Source organism: Oncorhynchus masou, chromosome 16 (genome assembly GCF_036934945.1).
Source record: "Oncorhynchus masou masou isolate Uvic2021 chromosome 16, UVic_Omas_1.1, whole genome shotgun sequence".
Taxonomy (NCBI): Eukaryota; Metazoa; Chordata; class Actinopteri; order Salmoniformes; family Salmonidae; genus Oncorhynchus; species Oncorhynchus masou.
Genome location: NC_088227.1, coordinates 15,567,382 through 15,587,960, shown reverse-complemented (window position 1 = coordinate 15,587,960; position 20,579 = coordinate 15,567,382). Strand labels below are relative to the sequence as shown.

At 44.4% G+C, this 20,579-nt stretch overlaps 1 protein-coding gene across 2 annotated transcripts in view; it reads right to left on the bottom strand.

Moving 5' to 3' along the window:
- The window catches only part of lama2 (laminin, alpha 2), a 160,474-nt gene that overhangs the window by 112,700 nt on the left and 27,195 nt on the right, over positions 1 to 20,579 (bottom strand). For both annotated transcript variants that reach the window (XM_064990886.1, XM_064990887.1), the window contains exons 2-10: positions 19,651 to 19,821; positions 16,542 to 16,654; positions 4,933 to 5,175; positions 3,421 to 3,600; positions 2,760 to 2,849; positions 2,400 to 2,517; positions 1,897 to 2,075; positions 1,589 to 1,688; positions 1,308 to 1,468 (exon numbers count right to left, since the gene is read on the bottom strand). In XM_064990886.1, coding sequence (XP_064846958.1) covers positions 1,308 to 1,468; positions 1,589 to 1,688; positions 1,897 to 2,075; positions 2,400 to 2,517; positions 2,760 to 2,849; positions 3,421 to 3,600; positions 4,933 to 5,175; positions 16,542 to 16,654; positions 19,651 to 19,821 — 1,355 coding nt within the window. The remainder of the gene's footprint in view (positions 1 to 1,307; positions 1,469 to 1,588; positions 1,689 to 1,896; positions 2,076 to 2,399; positions 2,518 to 2,759; positions 2,850 to 3,420; positions 3,601 to 4,932; positions 5,176 to 16,541; positions 16,655 to 19,650; positions 19,822 to 20,579) is intronic.

Genomic DNA, 20,579 nt, shown 5'->3' with positions numbered 1-20,579 from the left:
TGTGAAAAACAATAAACTAAGCGATGCCAGAAACATTCTAGAAAGTATGACCACACATTGAGGGGAAGTCTTCGAACAAACATCACCTGTAACAACTGGTAGCGATTATTGTCTGGTTGAATATTGGATTATTAAACATGCACAGATAGATAAACACTTGGCAAAATCAACATTTTATATGCCATCATCCCTGAGCTTGGGCTAACGAACCGCAATGCACATTCATCTGGCATGCCCACGTAGCCAAGCTCGGTTTCTGTGGTTCTGAGTGGCTAGATAGTTTATCTCGCCTGGGGAAAAGAAAGAGGACATGAAAGCATTATGCTTCACAAGGCCAAATCATTTCCCCTGTTGTTTCTCACCATGTCTGTTTATTGTAAATAGTGACTTCATGTCTCATAGTCAACCACTAATAGAAATTGCGTTGCCATTCTGGAATTGTGCCACTTTCTCTTGTAATGTCATTTACAAATGTTATATTCCACCTACATTGGCTGGCTGCCTGCACAAAGCTATCACTGCTTGGGCACTGTCAAATGGGAACTGGCACACCCCAAATTACATGATTTCTGAGGTAGGGATTTTCCAATAATTTAATTGGAAGAAACTGGTTAGCGTGTCTTTGTTTAAACCTCTACAGTATATGACCGAGAAAAAAAACACGATAAGGTATACAAGACATCTTTTCAAGACGCTATCAAGGGAAACAAAATGAGGCACTTGAGAAATGATTAGCTATCCTAAATGTTACATTGAACCAGCGCTCTCCTGAGGCCATTTCTCTAACTGGAGAAAGTGATGATGTGTTGGTTAGATACCAACTGTCTTTCTCTGCCTGTGCACTTAAGTTGGAGAAAAGTTTCAGTAGCGTCTGACTCACTAAGAGACAGAAGGAAATGCAATGTTTGCCTGCACATCATCCCCACAGCTTAATAATTAGACGAAGAGAGCAAAGTTCCCCGCTTCTCCTTGACATCCCTGCGGTCAGACAGTATAATTGGCTAGTGAAAGAGTGAGTTTGCCCAGGATAGGACATATGTGAGACATGAGTGTGCACAATAGCAGCGGCGGAAGTAGCCGACTAATTTGAACAACAAATGACAAGTCACATTTTCTACGCGAGCAATTAAGAGAGAAGAACTCGAGGCCACTCGGAGCGGTTGGCCCTACGAGGGCGTGAAGCGTCACGGCTGATGTGTCCACCCCTGACACTGAATGGATTGGTTCTGGTGGTGTGGGAGGAGAGGGAGAAGGGAGGATAGAGATACAGGGAGGAGGAGAAGGAGAAGGAGGAGAGCGTGACCTACCTTGCAGACACAGGGCAGCAGGCACGGATCCTTGTTTCGGCTTCCGTCTAGACTGCAGTTACAGCGGATACATTTGGGGTAGCCGCTGTAGCCAAAGGTACACCTGTCACACTGCTGTCCCCCATAACCCTGCTTACAGTGGCAGGATCCAGCCGTGAGTTCTGTAGGACCAGACAGGAGGAGAGACGCAGGCTTTAGCACTAAACAGGGAGACCGGGGGTGGGGGGGCATATGACAGCTAGATCAGCGGAGGGGGAGAACAGAGAGGTTGAGGAGCATACCTCCCTCAGCCTGGGACTGGTCTGGAACGCATGCTGGGGACAGAGAACCTTCTGGGTCACAGGAGCAGGGCTGACACGGGTCGGAGTCCTCTGGACTCAACTGAAGGGAAGAGGAGAGATGGAGACTCTGACAAGCCATCTTTGCTATTGGGAACATAGTATATCATGATAGGGTCCAGAGTATTTCCTGCTCAGGCCAGGAAAAACTCATGCCCCTAGTCACGATACAAAGCTATAGATATGGAGTCGAATTTGATTATTCACTGCTTGGCTCCTAGTCAACTGGACCATACAGTACCGGTACATACCCCAATGGCTCTGTAGTAGCTATCAGCACAGGTCTGGCAGTTGACTCCAGCTGTGTTCCTGGTGCACCCTACACACACCCCTCCCCCCACGTACTCCCCCTGGGAGTTCAGGCTCTGTTTGTTGCCTGCCACTGTCTGGTTGAAGTAACACTCCTCAGATTTCCCATGGCAGTTACACTCTGTAGACGGCATCAAATAAAATCAAAGGAAATATCCAGTAAACAAATGGAATTATCACAGTACCTCAAGGGGGAAAAAAAGAACTGTATGAAAACATTGTTTTAGCGCTGTTTACCAGGTGTCTCTCAAGTTGAGGTCCATAAGTTTTTTTTGAAAAATTTAACAGACATTTTTTTTCACCATCAAGTTTACAATAACATCAAAATAAGATAGCAAGATACAACCAAATCACATAGCATAGGATCATACTAAACAATTCAATATACAATTGGCAGTCGTATGTGCCGTCTGTAATGCTGTGTTGTATCACTGTGTGATCTTACTCTCACAGACGTGGCGAGTGAGGAAGGTCCCAGCCATCCAGGGTTTCTGGTTGTATCCAGGGCAACAGCGGTCACAGCTCTCCCCACACGTGTTGTGTTCACACTCACAGCTGAATTTCTGACAGGGGATGAAATTACGCCACGTTACAGTGTCATCGTCGCTCAAGGGACGACTCAGATCTTTTCACCCAAAAAACAACTGGAGCGCACTTCAAACGAGGGCCCCGGGTCAAAGAGTATCACGTCTCCCTTCTGGAGTTACAATCAAAAGCGAAAATGATCTGTGCCCAGGGAGAGAAAATCTATCTCACAATGTAGAGAAGGGGTCATGGATGGAGACTTGTAGGTTGATTGACATACCTTGGTCTGGTTGTTCAGAGGACACGCTTTAGCATGGCCATAGCAGATACACATCCCTCCAACTGAGATGTCTTTGATAGAGTAGTAATACTGCGGAGGAGGGACAAAACATTAAAAAAACACATAGGAGACAGCAACAAGTGGAGAGAAATGGAGAGGAATATTTCGACCATCAGACACTGGCTACTTCTGCAAAACAAATACATCACAGTCTAGTTTATTCAAAGACACTTATTTCTCAGAGAGTGAGAGCCAATTTCATCCACAATTTCATCATTTAAGTCCCTTTTGTATGACCAAATTGAGCAGTATTTTATAAACGAAAAATTCCTCGCTCAAAATAAACCCTGCAATCTGTCCGGTAATTATGCGTCACACAGAAGCTTGCTGGGTGACTGATAGTGTAGGCCAATGTCAACACATGATGAGGTGGACGTTGCTCAGAAAGGAACAGATTTCTTAATTATAGACATTTTTAATTAAGACCCATCTGTCTGGTGAGCGCAATGTAATCAACGTGCAGCACGGCCATTTCACTGATTCGGAAAAGGGTGGTGGGTAAGAAAATGAATATGGTTGGTTGTGGCTCACAGATGGAATACATGAGGCTATATGAAGGCAATGGTAATGCGTAGCTACCGACATGTTGGGTCGTTCTTACCCGCCGGGTCACGATGGGGTCAACATCGCGGGGGTCGTTGAAGGCCAGGGTCATGAGGTCAGCGTTGAGGGTTCTGATTCGTTGGAACTGCAGGCGGATGTAGCGTGCGGAGGTGAAGTTCAGTAAGGTCGGGGAGGGGTCATCAGCGCTTGGCCTTCCATTGATCAGAGAAGTGTGGATCTGTGCCCCGGTGCAAATTGAGACAAAGCACCGAATGGTACAGATTCTTAGTAATTGATTGATACATTCAAAAAGTCTGTTATACAGGAAAAGGGAGGTATTTAATGACCCCTGTTCAATACGGTATTTAACAAAGACTCAATTCAATCTCTACACAGAAGATGCATAAAAAAACGGCACCACGACAACATTCAGAGTACACCACTGCTGAGGTAAGAAGACAACACATTAATGGACCTGGTAAAAAAAAAAAAATTGGTTGCAGCTGTGAAGGGTTAACCTTGTCTGCCTGCTAATTAAGGTGGTGTGGTTAGCTTGGCTGTTTTTGAAGAAGTCAGAGAGAGTGACGTTTCAATATGAGATCTGCGATGTGTTGACACCGGCCTACGACTCACTTAGGATTTCGCTGTGATCACGCTTCCCTTCACAACCTAAAAGGAGCCGGCTGACAAGAGCTCCTAGGGGGGGGCCTGGGCGGGGTGGGTGGGGGGAGGACGGGGGGCTCTGGGGGGGTAGGTGGAGGAAGGAAGAGGGGGGAGGGTGCTTGAGAACTGAGTTATGTAGGTGATAATGCAGTATGAACTGGCTCGACGGTGGTGCTGTGGACTGGACTGCTTAATTACCGTCAGAGAGAGCACACTGCAATCGGCTCTCACAATTAAAAGGAGTTGCTCCGATCCACAACGGATCAAGGCAGCGTCGCTGTCCTTTGTGGAGTGTGTGTGGGTGGGTTGATTTCTGTGTGTGTGTGTGTGCGTGTGTGTGTGTTTCTTCTTTGTGTGAAGTAGACTTTCTTTATTCCAAATCCTCAATGAAAACAAACATAGAAAAAAGCATTTCTTGACATCAACAAAGCACACCATGAAATAAAATGTGCTACGTGCCTAGACTGTATGCCTAACTCCTAAACAAGATGTCCACTATTAGGGCAACTGTGCTCACCACAACTTTAATTAGGTCCATTTGATTGTGAGCAGCTGGTGAGTGATTTCAAAGCTGACTCATGTAATTGAACTAAACCACCAGGGCACTTAAATACTACTGTAGCTGGCAATCAAGTCAGCAGCAAATGGCTTCAATACATTGCCCATTAAAGCAAGTGAATGAAAGTGCTGGTGGTCTTATTTCATGTGGGCCATGGGTGAATCTAATATATTATCGTGAAATGGAATACGCGTATTTACGTTGTGCATTTGAATTGACATTGGATTACAGTTTGAAGTGTTCAACAAACAACCACATCTACCATAGAAACAAGTCCCTGTAGCTGTTGCGCCACAGCGGACCCCTACGACCTTTCAGTGACCCTACCCGGACCCCCTGACCCCTCACCTCTCCATTCTCCAGGGGTTGGATTTTGGAGTAGAAAGAGGTGCAGATGACCTCGTCGTCGCGTGTGTAGGATGGCGGTCCGGTGCGGGGAAGGATGTTGAAGCGAGTGAGGCACTCTGTGTCTGTGATGGCATAGTACTGCCAGGGGGTAAATGTCACCCCATCCAGGGAACGCTCCAGCACCCAGTTACCTGGCCTGGGGGAGTTGGCAGCCTTCAGAATCATATATGCTATCTGGAACACCTGGTAGGGCAGAAACAAGAGTGTTACAGCAGTCTATTTCAGATATAACTCAGGAGCTTAGCTTACAATAAGAAACTGAATCTTGACAGTCCTCCCTTTGGGTCTTGTGAAGTAATATAAGAAGTTTCATATTCAGGTTAAGGAAACACTTTCGATAGACACCGCGACACGTTCATAGACAAGGGTAAGTCAGATCGGTGAGGTTTGATGGGAAAACCGGAGACACTAAAATAACGAATCCTGTCAGGGAGCAGGGTCAAGATTGTGCCTCAGGTGTTTGTCATTACGAAATCTCCACTCCTGTACAAGATTCACTACAATATGGAGTCTCTTCTTTGAAGTTTCCAATGAAACAGCACATGTATTCCCATGCTTCAGTATTTTCAGCTATTCAGCACTGGAGTACCTGAGGGCAGATCAGCTTTGGCTGTCTCTGTATGTAGCAGGACAGAGATAAAGTTGCATCTACAGTACTATACCCTCGAAGGCCACATTTGAATTTCATCAAGCCGTAAATGCAACACGTTGACAGCTCCTCGAGATAGACAATGAGCACAGGGGCAAGGCAACATTCCACCTTGCTTGACAACAACAACAAAAAAAACACCTATTTTGTCTCTGACTTCTTCAAGTTAATATGTCTCCCATCCTGGGAGAATGACTCGACATCAAAAATGACTCACAGTTTGCCTCTTTCATCTACAGTAGATAACGGTGTAACGTTTCAACGTTTACAATAGAGAGAGCGCCACTCAACCCGGCATTCATCCCTTTCACTGAAACCCAATAGGATTCTGCCCAGGTAGCAGGGGAAATCTCACAAAGCCTCTTTGTTTTCTTGATTCAGATGAAGCAGGAAGAAAGGAAGGCTGGTGGATGTTGTCCTCACACAGCATAAGGGGTATGTAGGGGGGATGTTTACCTAAATATGATGATTAAAGTGTAGAGTGAAGTCTGGAGGGAAAGAGAAAAGAGAGCTCTTGAGTGTTCGACATGTGTTTGCAGGGCAGAGCGTGACCTGGTAACCACGGTCCCAAGTGTTGGAGTCGCGACCTGACCATGTGGATTCCAGGCCAGGGACAGTTTAGAGCTAGAAGTCAAATGACATCAGTGGCAATAGTCTCAACGCCTGCTCTGCTGTGATTCTTTGTCCCTACTGGCTAAGCTCTAAGTTCTGGGTAATTTTAAACATGGATAAAAATTGGCAGATTTGGGATATATTTGTTTGTTTGCACATATTTCTTTGTGTTTGTTTTGATCAAAGTTAAGTCTGAAGAGATTTGCTGTTCCTAAAAATCTGTGGTCGCTATAAAGAATATGAATGTAGAGCACAAGTCGTACATGACAAGGTGAGAGCACGAGTGTGTATAGTAGCAAAGGAAAAGTTCAACTTGGAAAACAACAAAATAGAATGGCCAGGGCCTGGGTTCAGTGATAGATAACCTGTAAACATCAACCATTTAAATTGCTCTGCCGAATTAAAGCACAGAACTTTGATAACCTACCTACCTGCGCTCAATCATCTATTTTCCACGTATCACAGGAAGTGATAAATAATGTCCGCCAAACACTCTCTTTAATCACTTTGAAATAAGGTCCATGACTCCAGATAATTCGAGAGGCAATATCTATATAGGTCAATTTATTTATTTTTTTAATCCACAACTATGTAGGCTAACTCTCTGAGCTCCAACTATAGATAAAGCCAGGTCACACCACTGTCCTTCTCAACTGGAGACTGAGGTGCCAGAGGTCTTATGGTGTGGGCTTGTTTTGTGTGCCCTGAAGTGTTGAGAATAATCCTTGCGGTATGTCGACTGACACCCGCTTCATATTATATTTCACACTAAGTCGAGCGCCACTCACTGACAAACACCTCCATGTCTATGAATAGCATACCAAGCTAAAGTATCTGGCATGTATGTCATTAATCATCAGCTGTCATATAGAATCTAATTCAAACATGCTCAAATGTCCTGTATATGAACAACACGTTTTTTTTCTTCTCTGACTTAGACATGTAGCAATGATCAAAGTAGTAAAGTCTATGTGGGGCGTCTATTTCCCATAGTATTTATGCTCCTGTTCAGATCCCCCTCTGTGTCTGTGCTAAAGTCTTGGGAGCATTGAACTAATAACTGATTGGACCACGTCAGTCAAACTGGGAAAAAATGATTTACAATTTTCGGTCCCATCAAAAAGTGGCCAAGAAACACATGCACGCGGACACGTACACACACACGGACACGGACACACACACACACACACACACACACACACACACACACACACACACACACACACACACACACACACACACACACACACACACACACACACACACACACACACACACACACACACACACACACACACACACACACACACACTCCCCCCTCCGGAAGGTAGCCTACTGGTTAGTGCGTTGAGCCAGTAACTGAAAGGTGGCTGGATTGAATCCCCGAGCTGACAAGGTAAAAATCTGTCGTTCTGCTCTTGAGCAAGGCAGTTAACCCTCTATTCCCCCAGGCGCCCGAAGACGTGGATGTCGATTAAGGCAGCCCCCCCGCACCTCTCTGATACAGAGGGGTTGGGTTCAATGCGAAAGACACATTTCCGTTGAATACATTCAGTTGTACAACTTGACTAGGTATCCCCCTTTCCCTTTCCCATCAGTGTCAGTCATTATTCCGATTTCCACTCCATTAGGGGCTCCTGGATAACGAGGGGGGAAAAGTAGAGCACTGATGTCACGGGCAATAACGATACGTTCACACACATCATCGACAGCGCCAACAACACAGACTCACTTATCGCAGGAGACGACAGCAAGCATGGTGATTGGCCGCCAGGGGAAAGCGCCTGAATGGTGCGCAAATAGGATTCCATTTTAAAGGGCACTGATGGCGAGAACACTTTGCATACAGGGCCATGGGCAAAGCTAGCTCAACCATGAGGGAGGGAGTGACAGAACTTAATAGGTAATTGTTCCTTGCCACTGTGCTTCCAAGCTACTGCGTAGCACTTTGTGACAAATGTTGTTGTTAAAAAGACCATAAAGGCTAAATACAAATAGCGTAGTTTGTTCTGTGTTCACTGTCAGCGTCAGTATACATCAATTCAATTATTCTCAATACATTTCTACTGCATACAACTACTGATTAATTGTTCTTCATGGTGAAATAGCAATATTATAACCTTGGTATATAACCCTCAATATGCCATTACATCTAATTAGTCGAAACAGATGGTTTGGCTGAAAAAAAAAAAAAAAGCAATATCCAAGATGTGTTATCTCGGGAATTGTTTACTGTTCATGTTGTAAAAGAGACATCAATATACCATTTTTTACTTAAAACCAAACTCCCTAATCTGCCAAACAGTTTGAGCTGGGACAATGTGTGTAGCTAAAGTAATTCCATCACCACGGTGACAGGCCGGATAGAGATGAGTGATGGGCCAGTTCACATTAGCATGGAAAAAATGGCTGCCTAGGCACTTCTCGGTGTCAGATTTCAAACGCTAATTAAACACAGGAAGGTATGATTTATGAACGCTTGATGACCTCAGTGAGACTCTGTCTGCATACTTACCACTGAGATACAGTATTTGGGTCACTTTCACATGTTTATTATGTACAGTACATTAAATAAATTAAATATAAGCTATATCTTTTTTTTAGCTCCTATTACAAATTCAGTCTTTGGTTGATGCTTACAGTCTTAGAAAAAAAGGGTTCATAAAGAGTTCTTTGGCTGTCCCCATAGGAGAACCATTTATAGTTCCAGTTAAAAACCTTTTGGTTCCAGGTAGAACCCTTGTGGGTTCCATGTAGAACCCTCTGTAACCAAATAGGTTCTACCTGTAACCATAAAGGGGTCTTCAAAGGGTTCTCCTAGGGGGACAGCCAAAGAGCCCTTTCAGGTTCTAGATAGCACCTTTTTTTCTAAGAGTGCATTCCTGGTTGAATAACCAATGATGTGCTCACTGTACTGGAGCCAGCGAGGAGATAAAAAAATAAAAAAATATTGATCCCCTTCATCCCTCTTGGATTTTTTTTTTATTACAGTGTCCCAACTTTGTATCATTGTATATTTAATTCAGCAGTGTGAGTGACATGGTCATTAATTCCGGATTGACCCTGCTCTGGTCTCCTGTGTAATATGACAGGCTGATATTAATGAAGGAGATGTGCTTGCATCTCTATTTCCTGGAAGGGAGAGACCGACACAGACTGGGACCCTTCGCCTGGGTCTACAGAGAGCCACCCTCTGAACCTAAGCATAATAACTCAGCCAGGGACAAACTCCCATGAATCACCAGCCGCGGAGGCCCTAGGAGCGGAGCCACGGCTTCACGCTCACCCTTGATCATATCCGAGGCCTTGGGAGGAAGCTGAGTTACTGTACCAACTACGAAACCAATCACAATCTAGCCTCAGGATCCCCGATTCCCTGATTCCTCTCTCCCTCTTCCACCCTCACATACACACACACGCACACACACATTCACACACACACGCCGCCAGCTCTTGAACCCAGAACCCACAGAGACCCAGCACATTGCTGAACTTTATTAACAGCGAGTCTCCATTGGGTTGAATCATTTCCTGTTGTAGGTCAATAGTAGAGGAGTCATTACAGATGCTCTGATAGTCAGAGATATCAGGTGTACCATGCTGATACGAGGCAGTACAGTCTCCTACAGAACACACATGCTTGAAGGAGGAAGTCAGCAGTCCAGACACCCTCTCAAATGGGCCAATTTAAATAGTGCTTTGTGGGCATAAATGCAACTACCTTCATGCTACGGTTCCTCTAGGGTTAATCTCAAATTGTTCTAAGGATGGCTGCACTCTTCTCACTGCAACGGAGATATTATATTGAGCAAGTGAGCAAAGTGAAAAAAATATCAATTTTAGAAAGTAATAGCTACAGTGTCAGTGCCCAAGAAAAGATTTGTATGAAACTTTTTCTTTTTCAGAAATTGACAGAAGGAACAAAACTGATGTTGGTGGGAAGCAGTAGTACAATTCATCTGGTAGGATGCAGTAGTACAATTCATCTGGTAGGATGCAGTAGTACAATTCATCTGGTAGGATGCAGTAGTAATTGGTAGGATGCAGTAGTACAATTCATCTGGTAGGATGCAGTAGTACAATTCATCTGGTAGGATGCAGTAGTACAATTCATCTGGTAGGATGCAGTAGTACAATTCATCTGGTAGGATGCAGTAGTACAATTCATCTGGTAGGATGCAGTAGTACAATTCATCTGGTAGGATGCATGCATCTTGTAGAATGCAGTAATACAATTCATCTGGTAGGATGCAGTAGTACAATTCATCTTGGTAGGATGCAGTAGTACAATTCATCTGGTAGGATGCAGTAGTACAATTCATCTGGTAGGATGCAGTAGTACAATTCATCTGGTAGGATGCAGTAGTACAATTCATCTGGTAGGATGCAGTAGTACAATTCATCTGGTAGGATGCAGTAGTACAATTCATCTGGTAGGATGCAGTAGTACAATTCATCTTGTAGAATGCAGTAATACAATTCATCTGGTAGGATGCAGTAATACAATTAATCTTGTAGAATGCAGTAATACAATTCATCTGGTAGGATGCAGTAATACAATTAATCTTGTAGAATGCAGTAGTACAATTCATCTGGTAGGATGCAGTAATACAATTCATCTTGTAGAATGCAGTAGTACAATTCATCTGGTAGGATGCAGTAGTACAATTCATCTGGTAGGATGTAGTACAATTCATCTGGTAGTACAATTCATCTGGTAGGATGCAGTAATACAATTCATCTAGTACAATTCATCTGGTAGGATGCAGTAATACAATTCATCTTGTAGAATGCAGTAGTACAATTCATCTGGTAGGATGCAGTAGTACAATTCATCTGGTAGGATGCAGTAGTACAATTAATCTTGTAGAATGCAGTAGTACAATTCATCTGGTAGGATGCAGTAATACAATTCATCTTGTAGAATGCAGTAGTACAATTCATCTGGTAGGATGCAGTAATACAATTCATCTTGTAGAATGCAGTAGTACAATTCATCTGGTAGGATGCAGTAGTACAATTCATCTGGTAGGATGCAGTAGTACAATTAATCTTGTAGAATGCAGTAGTACAATTCATCTGGTAGGATGCAGTAGTACAATTCATCTGGTAGGATGCAGTAATACAATTCATCTTGTAGAATGCAGTAGTACAATTCATCTGGTGGGATGCAGTAATACAATTAATCTTGTAGAATGCAGTAGTACAATTCATCTGGTAGGATGCAGTAGTACAAATCCTCTTGTAGGATGCAGTGGTACAATTCTTCAAATCAAATCAAATGTATTTGTCACATACACATGGTTAGCAGATGTTAATGCGAGTGTAGCGAAATGCTTGTGCTTCTAGTTCCGTCAATGCAGTAATAACCAACAAGTAATCTAGCTAACAATTCCAAAACTACTGTCACGGTTTTCTGTTGGTGAAAGAGAGTCGGACCAAAATGCGGCGTGTCTATTGCGATCCATGTTTAATAAAACTGAAGTAAACACGAATCAATATGAAAAAACAATAAACAATACACGAAAACCGAAACAGCCTAATACTGGTGCAAACTAGCACACGACAGACCTAAGGACAAAAGGACAATCACCCACAATACCCAACCCCTAACAGGCTACCTAAATATGGTTCCCAATCAGAGACAATGACTAACACCTGCCTCTGATTGAGAACCATATCAGGCAAAACACAGAAACAGACAAACTAGACTCACAACGTAGAATGCCCACTCAGATCACATCCTGACCAAACAAAACATATAAACATACAAAGCAAACTATGGTCAGGGTGTGACAACTACTACCTTATAGACACAAGTGTAAGGGGATAAAGAATATGTACATAAAGATATATGAATGAGTGATGGTACAGAGCGGCATAGGCAAGATACAGTAGATGGTATCGAGTACAGTATATACAGTGCCTTGCGAAAGTATTCGCCCCCTTGAACTTTGCGACCTTTTGCCACATTTCAGGCTTCAAACATAAAGATATAAACCTGTATTTTTTTGTGAAGAATCAACAACAAGTGGGACACAATCATGAAGTGGAACGACATTTATTGGATATTTCAAACTTTTTTAACAAATCAAAAACTGAAAAATTGGGCGTGCAAAGTTATTCAGCCAATTAAGTGGTGGCATTACTTTGTAGTGCCACCTTTTGCTGCGATTACAGCTGTAAGTCGCTTGGGGTATGTCTCTATCAGTTTTGCACATCGAGAGACTGAAATTTTGTCCCATTCCTCCTTGCAAAACAGCTCGAGCTCAGTGAGGTTGGATGGAGAGCATTTGTGAACAGCAGTTTTCTGTTCTTTCCACAGATTCTCGATTGGATTCAGGTCTGGACTTTGACTTGGCCATTCTAACACCTGGATATGTTTATTTTTGAACCATTCCATTGTAGAATTTGCTTTATGTTTTGGATCATTGTCTTGTTGGAAGACAAATCTCCGTCCCAGTCTCAGGTCTTTTGCAGACTCCATCAGGTTTTCTTCCAGAATGGTCCTGTATTTGGCTCCATCCATCTTCCCATCAATTTGAACCATCTTCCTTGTCCCTGCTGAAGAAAAGCAGGCCCAAACCATGATGCTGCCACCACCATGTTTGACAGTGGGGATGGTGTGGTCAGGGTGATGAGCTGTGTTGCTTTTACGACAAACATAACGTTTTGCATTGTTGCCAAAAAGTTCAATTTTGGTTTCATCGGACCAGAGCACCTTCTTCCACATGTTTGGTGTGTCTCCCAGGTGGCTTCTGGCAAACTTTAAACGACACTTTTTATGGATAATTAAGAAATGGCTTTCTTCTTGACACTCTCCCATAAAGGCCAGATTTGTGCAATATACGACTGATTGTTGTCCTATGGACAGAGTCTCCAACCTCAGCTGAGATCTCTGCAGTTCATCCAGAGTGATCATGGGCCTCTTGGCTGCATCTCTGATCAGTCTTCTCCTTGTATGAGCTGAAAGTTTAGAGGGACGGCGAGGTCTTGGTAGATTTGCAGTGGTCTGGTACTCCTTCCATTTCAATATTATCGCTTGCACAGTGCTCCTTGGGATGTTTAAAGCTTGGAAAATCCAAATCCGGCTTTAAACTTCTTCACAACAGTATCTCGGACCTGCCTGGTGTGTTCCTTGTTCTTCATGATGCTCTCTGCGCTTTTAACGGACCTCTGAGACTATCACATTGCAGGTGCATTTATACTGAGACTTGATTACACACAGGTGGATTGTAATTTATCATCATTAGTCATTTAGGTCAACATTGGATCATTCAGAGATCCTCACTGAACTTCTGGAGAGAGTTTGCTGCAATGAAAGTAAAGGGGCTGAATAATTTTGCACGCCCAATTTTTCAGTTTTTGATTTGTTAAAAAAGTTTGAAATATCCAATAAATGTCATTCCACTTCATGATTGTGTCCCACTTGTTGTTGATTCTTCACAAAAAAATACAGTTTTATATCTTTATGTTTGAAGCCTGAAATGTGGCGAAAGGTCGCAAAGTTCAAGGGGGCCGAATACTTTCGCACGGCACTGTACATATGAGATGAGTATGTAAACAAAGTGGCATAGTTAAAGTGGCTAGTGATACATGTATTACGTAAAGATGCAGTAGATGATATAGAGTACAGTATATATGTATACATATAAGATGAATGGTGTAGGGTATGTAAACATTATATTAGGTAGCATTGTGGCTAGTGATATATTTTAGATCATTTCCCATCAATTCCCATTATTAAAGTGGCTGGAGTTGAGTCAGTGTGTTGGCAGCAGCCACTCAATGTTAGTGGTGGCTGTTTAACAGTCTGATGGCCTTGAGATAGAAGTTGTTTTTCAGTCTCTCGGTCCCAGCTTTGATGCACCTGTACTGACCTCGCCTTCTGGATGATAGCGGGGTGTACAGGCAGTGGCTCGGGTGGTTGTTGTCCTTGATGATCTTTATGGCCTTCCTGTGACATCGGGTGGTGTAGGTGTCCTGGAGGGCAGGTAGTTTGCCCCCGGTGATGCGTTGTGCAGACCTCACTACCCTCTGGAGAGCCTTACGGTTGTGGGCGGAGCAGTTTCCGTACCAGGCGGTGATACTGCCCGCCAGAATGCTCTCGATTGTGCATCTGTAGAAGTTTGTGAGTGCTTTTGGTGACAAGCCAAATTTCTTCAGTCTCCTGAGGTAGAAGAGGCGCTGCTGCGCCTTCTTCACGATGCTGTCTGTGTGGGTGGACCAATTCAGTTTGTCTGTGATGTGTACGCCGAGGAACTTAAAACTTACTACCCTCTCCACTACTGTTCCATCGATGTGGATAGGGGGGTGTTGCCTCTGCTGTTTCCTGAAGTCCACAATCATCTCCTTAGTTTTGTTGACGTTGAGTGTGAGGTTATTTTCCTGACACCACACTCCGAGGGCCCTCACCACCTCCCTGGAGGCCGTCTCGTCATTGTTGGTAATCAAGCCTACCACTGTTGTGTCGTCCGCAAACTTGATGATTGAGTTGGAGGCGTGCGTGGCCACGCAGTCGTGGGTGAACAGGGAGTACAGGAGAGGGCTCAGAACGCACCCTTGTGGGGCCCCAGTGTTGAGGATCAGCGGGGTGGAGATGTTGTTGCCTACCCTCACCACCTGGGGGCGGCCCGTCAGGAAGTCCAGTACCCAGTTGCACAGGGCGGGGTCGAGACCCAGGGTCTCGAGCATGATGACAAGCTTGGAGGGTACTATGGTGTTAAATGCCGAGCTGTAGTCGATAAACAGCATTCTCATATAGGTATTCCTCTTGTCCAGATGGGTTAGGGCAGTGTGCAGTGTGGTTGAGATTGCATCGTCTGTGGACCTATTTGGGCGGTAAGCAAATTGGAGTGGGTCTAGGGTGTCAGGTAGGGTGGAGGTGATATGGTCCTTGACTAGTCTCTCAAAGCACTTCATGATGACGGAAGTGAGTGCTACGGGGCGGTAGTCGTTTAGCTCAGTTACCTTAGCTTTCTTGGGAACAGGAATAATGGTGGCCCTCTTGAAACATGTGGGAACAGCAGACTGGGATAGGGATTGATTGAATATGTCCGTAAACACACCAGCCAGCTGGTCTGCGCATGCTCTGAGGGCACGGCTGGGGATGCCGTCTGGGCCTGCAGCCTTGCGAGGATTGACACGTTTAAATGTTTTCCTCACGTCGGCTGCAGTGAAGGAGAGTCCGCATGTTTTGGTTGCGGGCCGTGTCAGTGGCACTGTATTGTCCTCAAAGCGGGCAAAAAAGGTATTTAGTCTGCCTGGGAGCAAGACATCCTTGTCCGTGATGGCGCTGGTTTTCTTTTTGGAATCCGTGATTGACTGTAGACTATCTTCTGGTAGGATGCAGTAGTACAATTCCTCTGGTAGGATGCAGTAGAACATTCCTCTGGTAGGATGCAGTAGTACAATTCCTCTGGTAGGATGCAGTAGAACATTCCTCTGGTAGGATGCAGTAGTACAATTCCTCTGGTAGGATGCAGTAGAACATTCCTCTGGTAGGATGCAGTAGTACAATTCCTCAGGTAGGATGCAGTAGTACAATTCCTCTGGTAGGATGCAGTAGAACATTCCTCTGGTAGGATGCAGTAGTACATTTCATCTGGTACGATGCAGTAGTACAATTCCTCTGGTAGGAAGCAGTAGTACATTCCTCTGGTAGGATGCAGTAGTACAATTTCTCTGGTAGGATGCTGTCGTACATTTCATCTGGTACGATGCAGTAGTACAATTCTTCGGGTGGGAAGCAGTAGAACATTCCTCTGGTAGGATGCAGTAGTACAATTTCTCTGGTAGCATGCTGTCGTACATTTCATCTGGTACGATCCAGTAGTACAATTCCTCTCCTTTGAGAGATTGAAATCCATAACAGTCTGTTCAGACAGTTCAAGCCAGGGGTTTCACAGAGGTCAACTCCAACCCTCTTCCAAGTCAGGCCACCTGGGCATCTCACATGACGAGTTACACATAATATCTCATAGCAAGTCTTCAGCCAGCATATTTACACACATTCTTTCCAAACCAGACTAAACAAACGTGTGAGAATGTGATACCCCAGACAAGTGTCACATCAGGCTGCCAAGTGCATTACACTGTTGACCGGGGCTTGGCTGCGAGTGGCTTTACAGTTCCAATGGGGTTTACAGTTATCCTGGTCCCAGATCTGTTTGTGCTGTCTTGCCATCTCTTATGATTATTGTCATGCCAGGCAACAAACACAGGAGTTGGCGATACACCACAAACAGATCTGGGACCAGGCTAGTTTAGTATCACCCTCATCTCCTACCTGCTGTAAGTCCAGAGTGACTGTGACGTAATGGTAGTCCATGCCGTTCTTAATGCTGGGGCTCTGCCACCATCTGTTAGTTCCATCGATGGCATATTCAATCGGGTGGCGCTCTAGGAATAAAAATGAAATGAAAGAAAGCATTATGCTTCAGGAGATAAGCAGTTTTTGAAGATAGGAGATATAAGTTGCATGTGACTGCTGGATATCAGATGATTGAGCACTGTCAATCATAGGCTACTTATTTCCGGACATTTCCGTGCTAGTTAGAAACCATGGCAACAGTAAGGAGCCTGCTACTGAATAAGCGTTGCTTATGGATGCCCCCCATCGTCTCTGTGAACTACTCCCCACTCATTACCATGTACGGACAGAAACAGCCTTTCAAAACCTCTTTATCTTTGCAAATGAAATGTTAAATGCTTTAAAAATACCACTTTATCGACCTCCAAAGAGTTGTCCTCCTCCGTATAGTGTTTTCACGATCTCCCAACCAAGAGTGATTTTCAAGCAACAGTGAAAACATTCAAATGTGGTGCTTAGAAAAGACTGGAACTGTACACATCTTAAGGTACTTTAAGATTTACTGCATCAGAAAATCAGTCTATTCGTTATGCATAATTTCCCAATCAGAAAAGGATAATTAAAGTTGCCCTCTTGATTAAGCAGTTTAATAGTTTTCCTACCGTTTACGAGAGAAATAATTCATTTAAATCATTCCCAATTGGTTCACAATCAAGTTTCCTTTTCAAAAGAATTGTCTCTAATTAGAAGTTATGCTAATCACTGTCACCTTAATTCTTACATGTACGTGTTGAAGGGCATTCCTATGACATTTCAGCGAAGATTAGGAGCCACACAATGGTTTGGTTTCAATGGGAATTAAAGAACAAGTCAAGTGATTCATTGGCTGCGGTACAGGCTAGTGGCAGAAATGGCAAGACATTTGTAACAGTCATCACCAGAAGACTTGCAACAGGTGGAAAGCACAGATGTTATTATAAGGCTTGTGAATCTCCTTCTAAAATGTGCATATTTTTTTGCATGGCTAGTTGCTCACCAGGCACACAGCTGTAAGATGTGGATGGGTAAAATATAGACTCAAACATTGTCTCTCTCTCGTGGTAAAACAAAGAAACTAATGGCATACTAATATGGTGGGAATGTACAGTATTTCATATCATGAGTGCCTGCCATGACAGGCTAAATGTGAATGAACAAAAAAGACCGTTCTAGTCAGACCTGAAATTACCAGAAATGTGAAAGACTCATTATTGAACGATGAGACAAGATAAATGATGACGAGTCCATTTCTTCTTCTCTTTACCGTCAAGGCAGGAAGTCCTCTTTGCCGGTAATTGTCTGCTAAAAGCATTTACAGTACCCTCCCGCTTTGATTCAAATTACTGGGAGGGAATAGTAATGACCTCTCTGAGAGACTTGTCTAATTACTGAACAAGGTCGGCCTGTGTTTGTCTGTCTGTCTGTCTCTCAGGCCGATCAGTCTCTCTGATATCTGTGCTGCCTGCTCCCTGGACTCTAACATATGCTGCTCAGTTGGTACATGGAGCTCTGGGATGCGCCCCAAATTGCACTTTATTCCCTACATAGTGCATTAGCTATGGGCCCTCTAAGGCTGTGTCAGGATTACACTCAGTGGCCAGTTCATCTAGTACTGGGTCACCCCCCCCCCTGTGCCTCCAGAACAGCCTGAATTCTTTGGGGCATAGAAACGTTGCTCACACCATTACACCCCTGCCACCAGCCTGTACCGTTGACACCAGGCAGGATGGGACCATGGACTCATGCTGCTAATGCCAAATCCTGAATCTGCCATCAGCATGACACAACAAGAACCGGGATTTGTCTAACCAGGCAATGTTTTTCCACTCCTGAGCTGTCCAGTGTTGGTGATCGTGTGTCCACTGTTGCCGCTTCTTCTTGTTTTTAGCTGATAGGAGTGGAATCCAGTGTGGTCGACTGCTGCAATAGCCCATCAGTGACAAGGACCGACGAGTTGTGGTTCCGAGATGCCGTTCTGCACACCATTGTGGTGCCGCGCCTGCAGTTTGTGGCCCGCCTTTTCGCTTGCATGATTCTTGCCATTCTCCTTTGACCTCTCATCAACAAGCTGTTTTCGCCCACAGGACTGCTGCTGACTGGATGTGTTTTGTTTGTAACACCATTCTCAATAAACCCTAGACACTGTTGTGAGTGTTAAGCCCAGGAGGCCGTCTGTTTCTGAGATACTGGAACCGGTGTGCCTGGCACAGACAATCATACCACGCTCAAAGTCGCTTAGGTCACCCGTTTTGCCCATTCTAACGTTCAATTGAAGAGTAACTGAATGCCTCGATGCCTGTCTGCCTACTTTACATAGCAAGCCATGGCTACGTGACTCACTGTCTGTAGGAATACAAAAGATTTGTGAACGGGGTGTTGTACCTAATAAACTGGCCTCTGAGTGTATATTTAAACAATAAGGCCCCAGGGGGTGTGGTTATGGCCAATATACCACGCCTAAGGACTGTTCTTATGTACGACGCCATGCGGAGTGCCTGAATACAGCCCTTAGCCTTGGTATGTTTGTCATACTTTCATCCAATCAGCATTCAGGGCTCGAACCACCCCGTTTACAATTGTATGTCTTTGCACAGTTTACACCCACACCAGTTTGTCTTAGGTGAATCTCTCAGTCAGATAGGCTGTGAGTTTTAATTACCAGCAAAAGTGCCTGTCAGAAGATGAAGCATGGCTCCTCTCTGTGTACACACAGAAAGATGTGTCCTCTGTTAGATAGTGAGATATGCTCACAAACACAGGCTGTGTTTACAGACCCACAAGTCAGAACTCTTCAAAAGTCCCTCCTCAGCAATCCCAGGCCATGTATATTTCATAGGCTGAGCCCATTGATTTTGGAATGGATAAATGATGAGGAGCAGTGATGCACTTTGATGAGAGCAACGTGCAGGTGGTTTCTCTAAATCCTTGCTGAATGTGGTATACAGCACCCCACACTCCTAGTCCTACCGTGTGAAGCATGCTGAGACCATACAAAGTAGAGGTGTACTGTAATATGCAGTAGGTACGGTATAATATTGATAGTTACCAAATTGCCTCTCGCTGTTGTCGTTACAGATACGGCACTGGGTGTTCCTGACTTGCTGTCCGGGGACGTGCTCCACCAGTTTGCAGTACATCTCTGGTCCTGTCTCTCCACAGGTAGCGTTGGTGCTGATATCTGCCATAGAGGCCAGGTTCAGCACCGCTGGGAACAGACCTGAGGGAAGAGGATCGGGAAACATAAGGTACTTAATACTATACACTTCACATGCGGTACCTCTAGCTGATATACAAACAATACAAGTTTGTCTGACCAATTCTGTAACATTTTTGTCACTTCCTTCACTGCCGTTGCTGTACTACGAGTGGAGTCCTACGGTGAATAGGCCCCAGAGAAAGAGAGGGATGTGTCCCAGGCCAGTGTGACAGGTCTGACTCAGAGTTCACAGAGAGGAGAGTGAGCCTCCGCAGGTATGAGATTGTAGAGTAGAGCCACGGTCCGTCAGGTTTATACCCGCAGTCTCCCCCTAGCTCACGGTCCTGTAGAGGAGGGAGGGACAGCATCCTTCATACATACAGAACTGTTGATTTCAAGCAATGGCAGAAATATGACCCCAATGGTACATATCTGGCAATGGTAGGAATAGCTGAGACTTCACAATCAGGGCTGGTGTTTGATCTCTCTCTGCCCCTCCATCAGAAAACCTAAACAGACAACAGTTTCTGGTTTAAAATGAAATACTGTACAGAACTGTTGGTTCAGAAGAGCTTCAATGGGAACGTAAATAACAAGTGTCCATGGGGGATCCGATAAAAAGGAACTGTATGTGTCCTTAGTTGTGAGAGAGAGAGAGAGAGAGAGAGAGAGAGAGAGAGAGAGAGAGAGGGAGGGGATCTCATCACGTGCTGAGCCAATGTTGCCCCCTTGTTCTGTTATGGCTCTGTATGGGAAGGAAACACTGACTGAGTGTATCA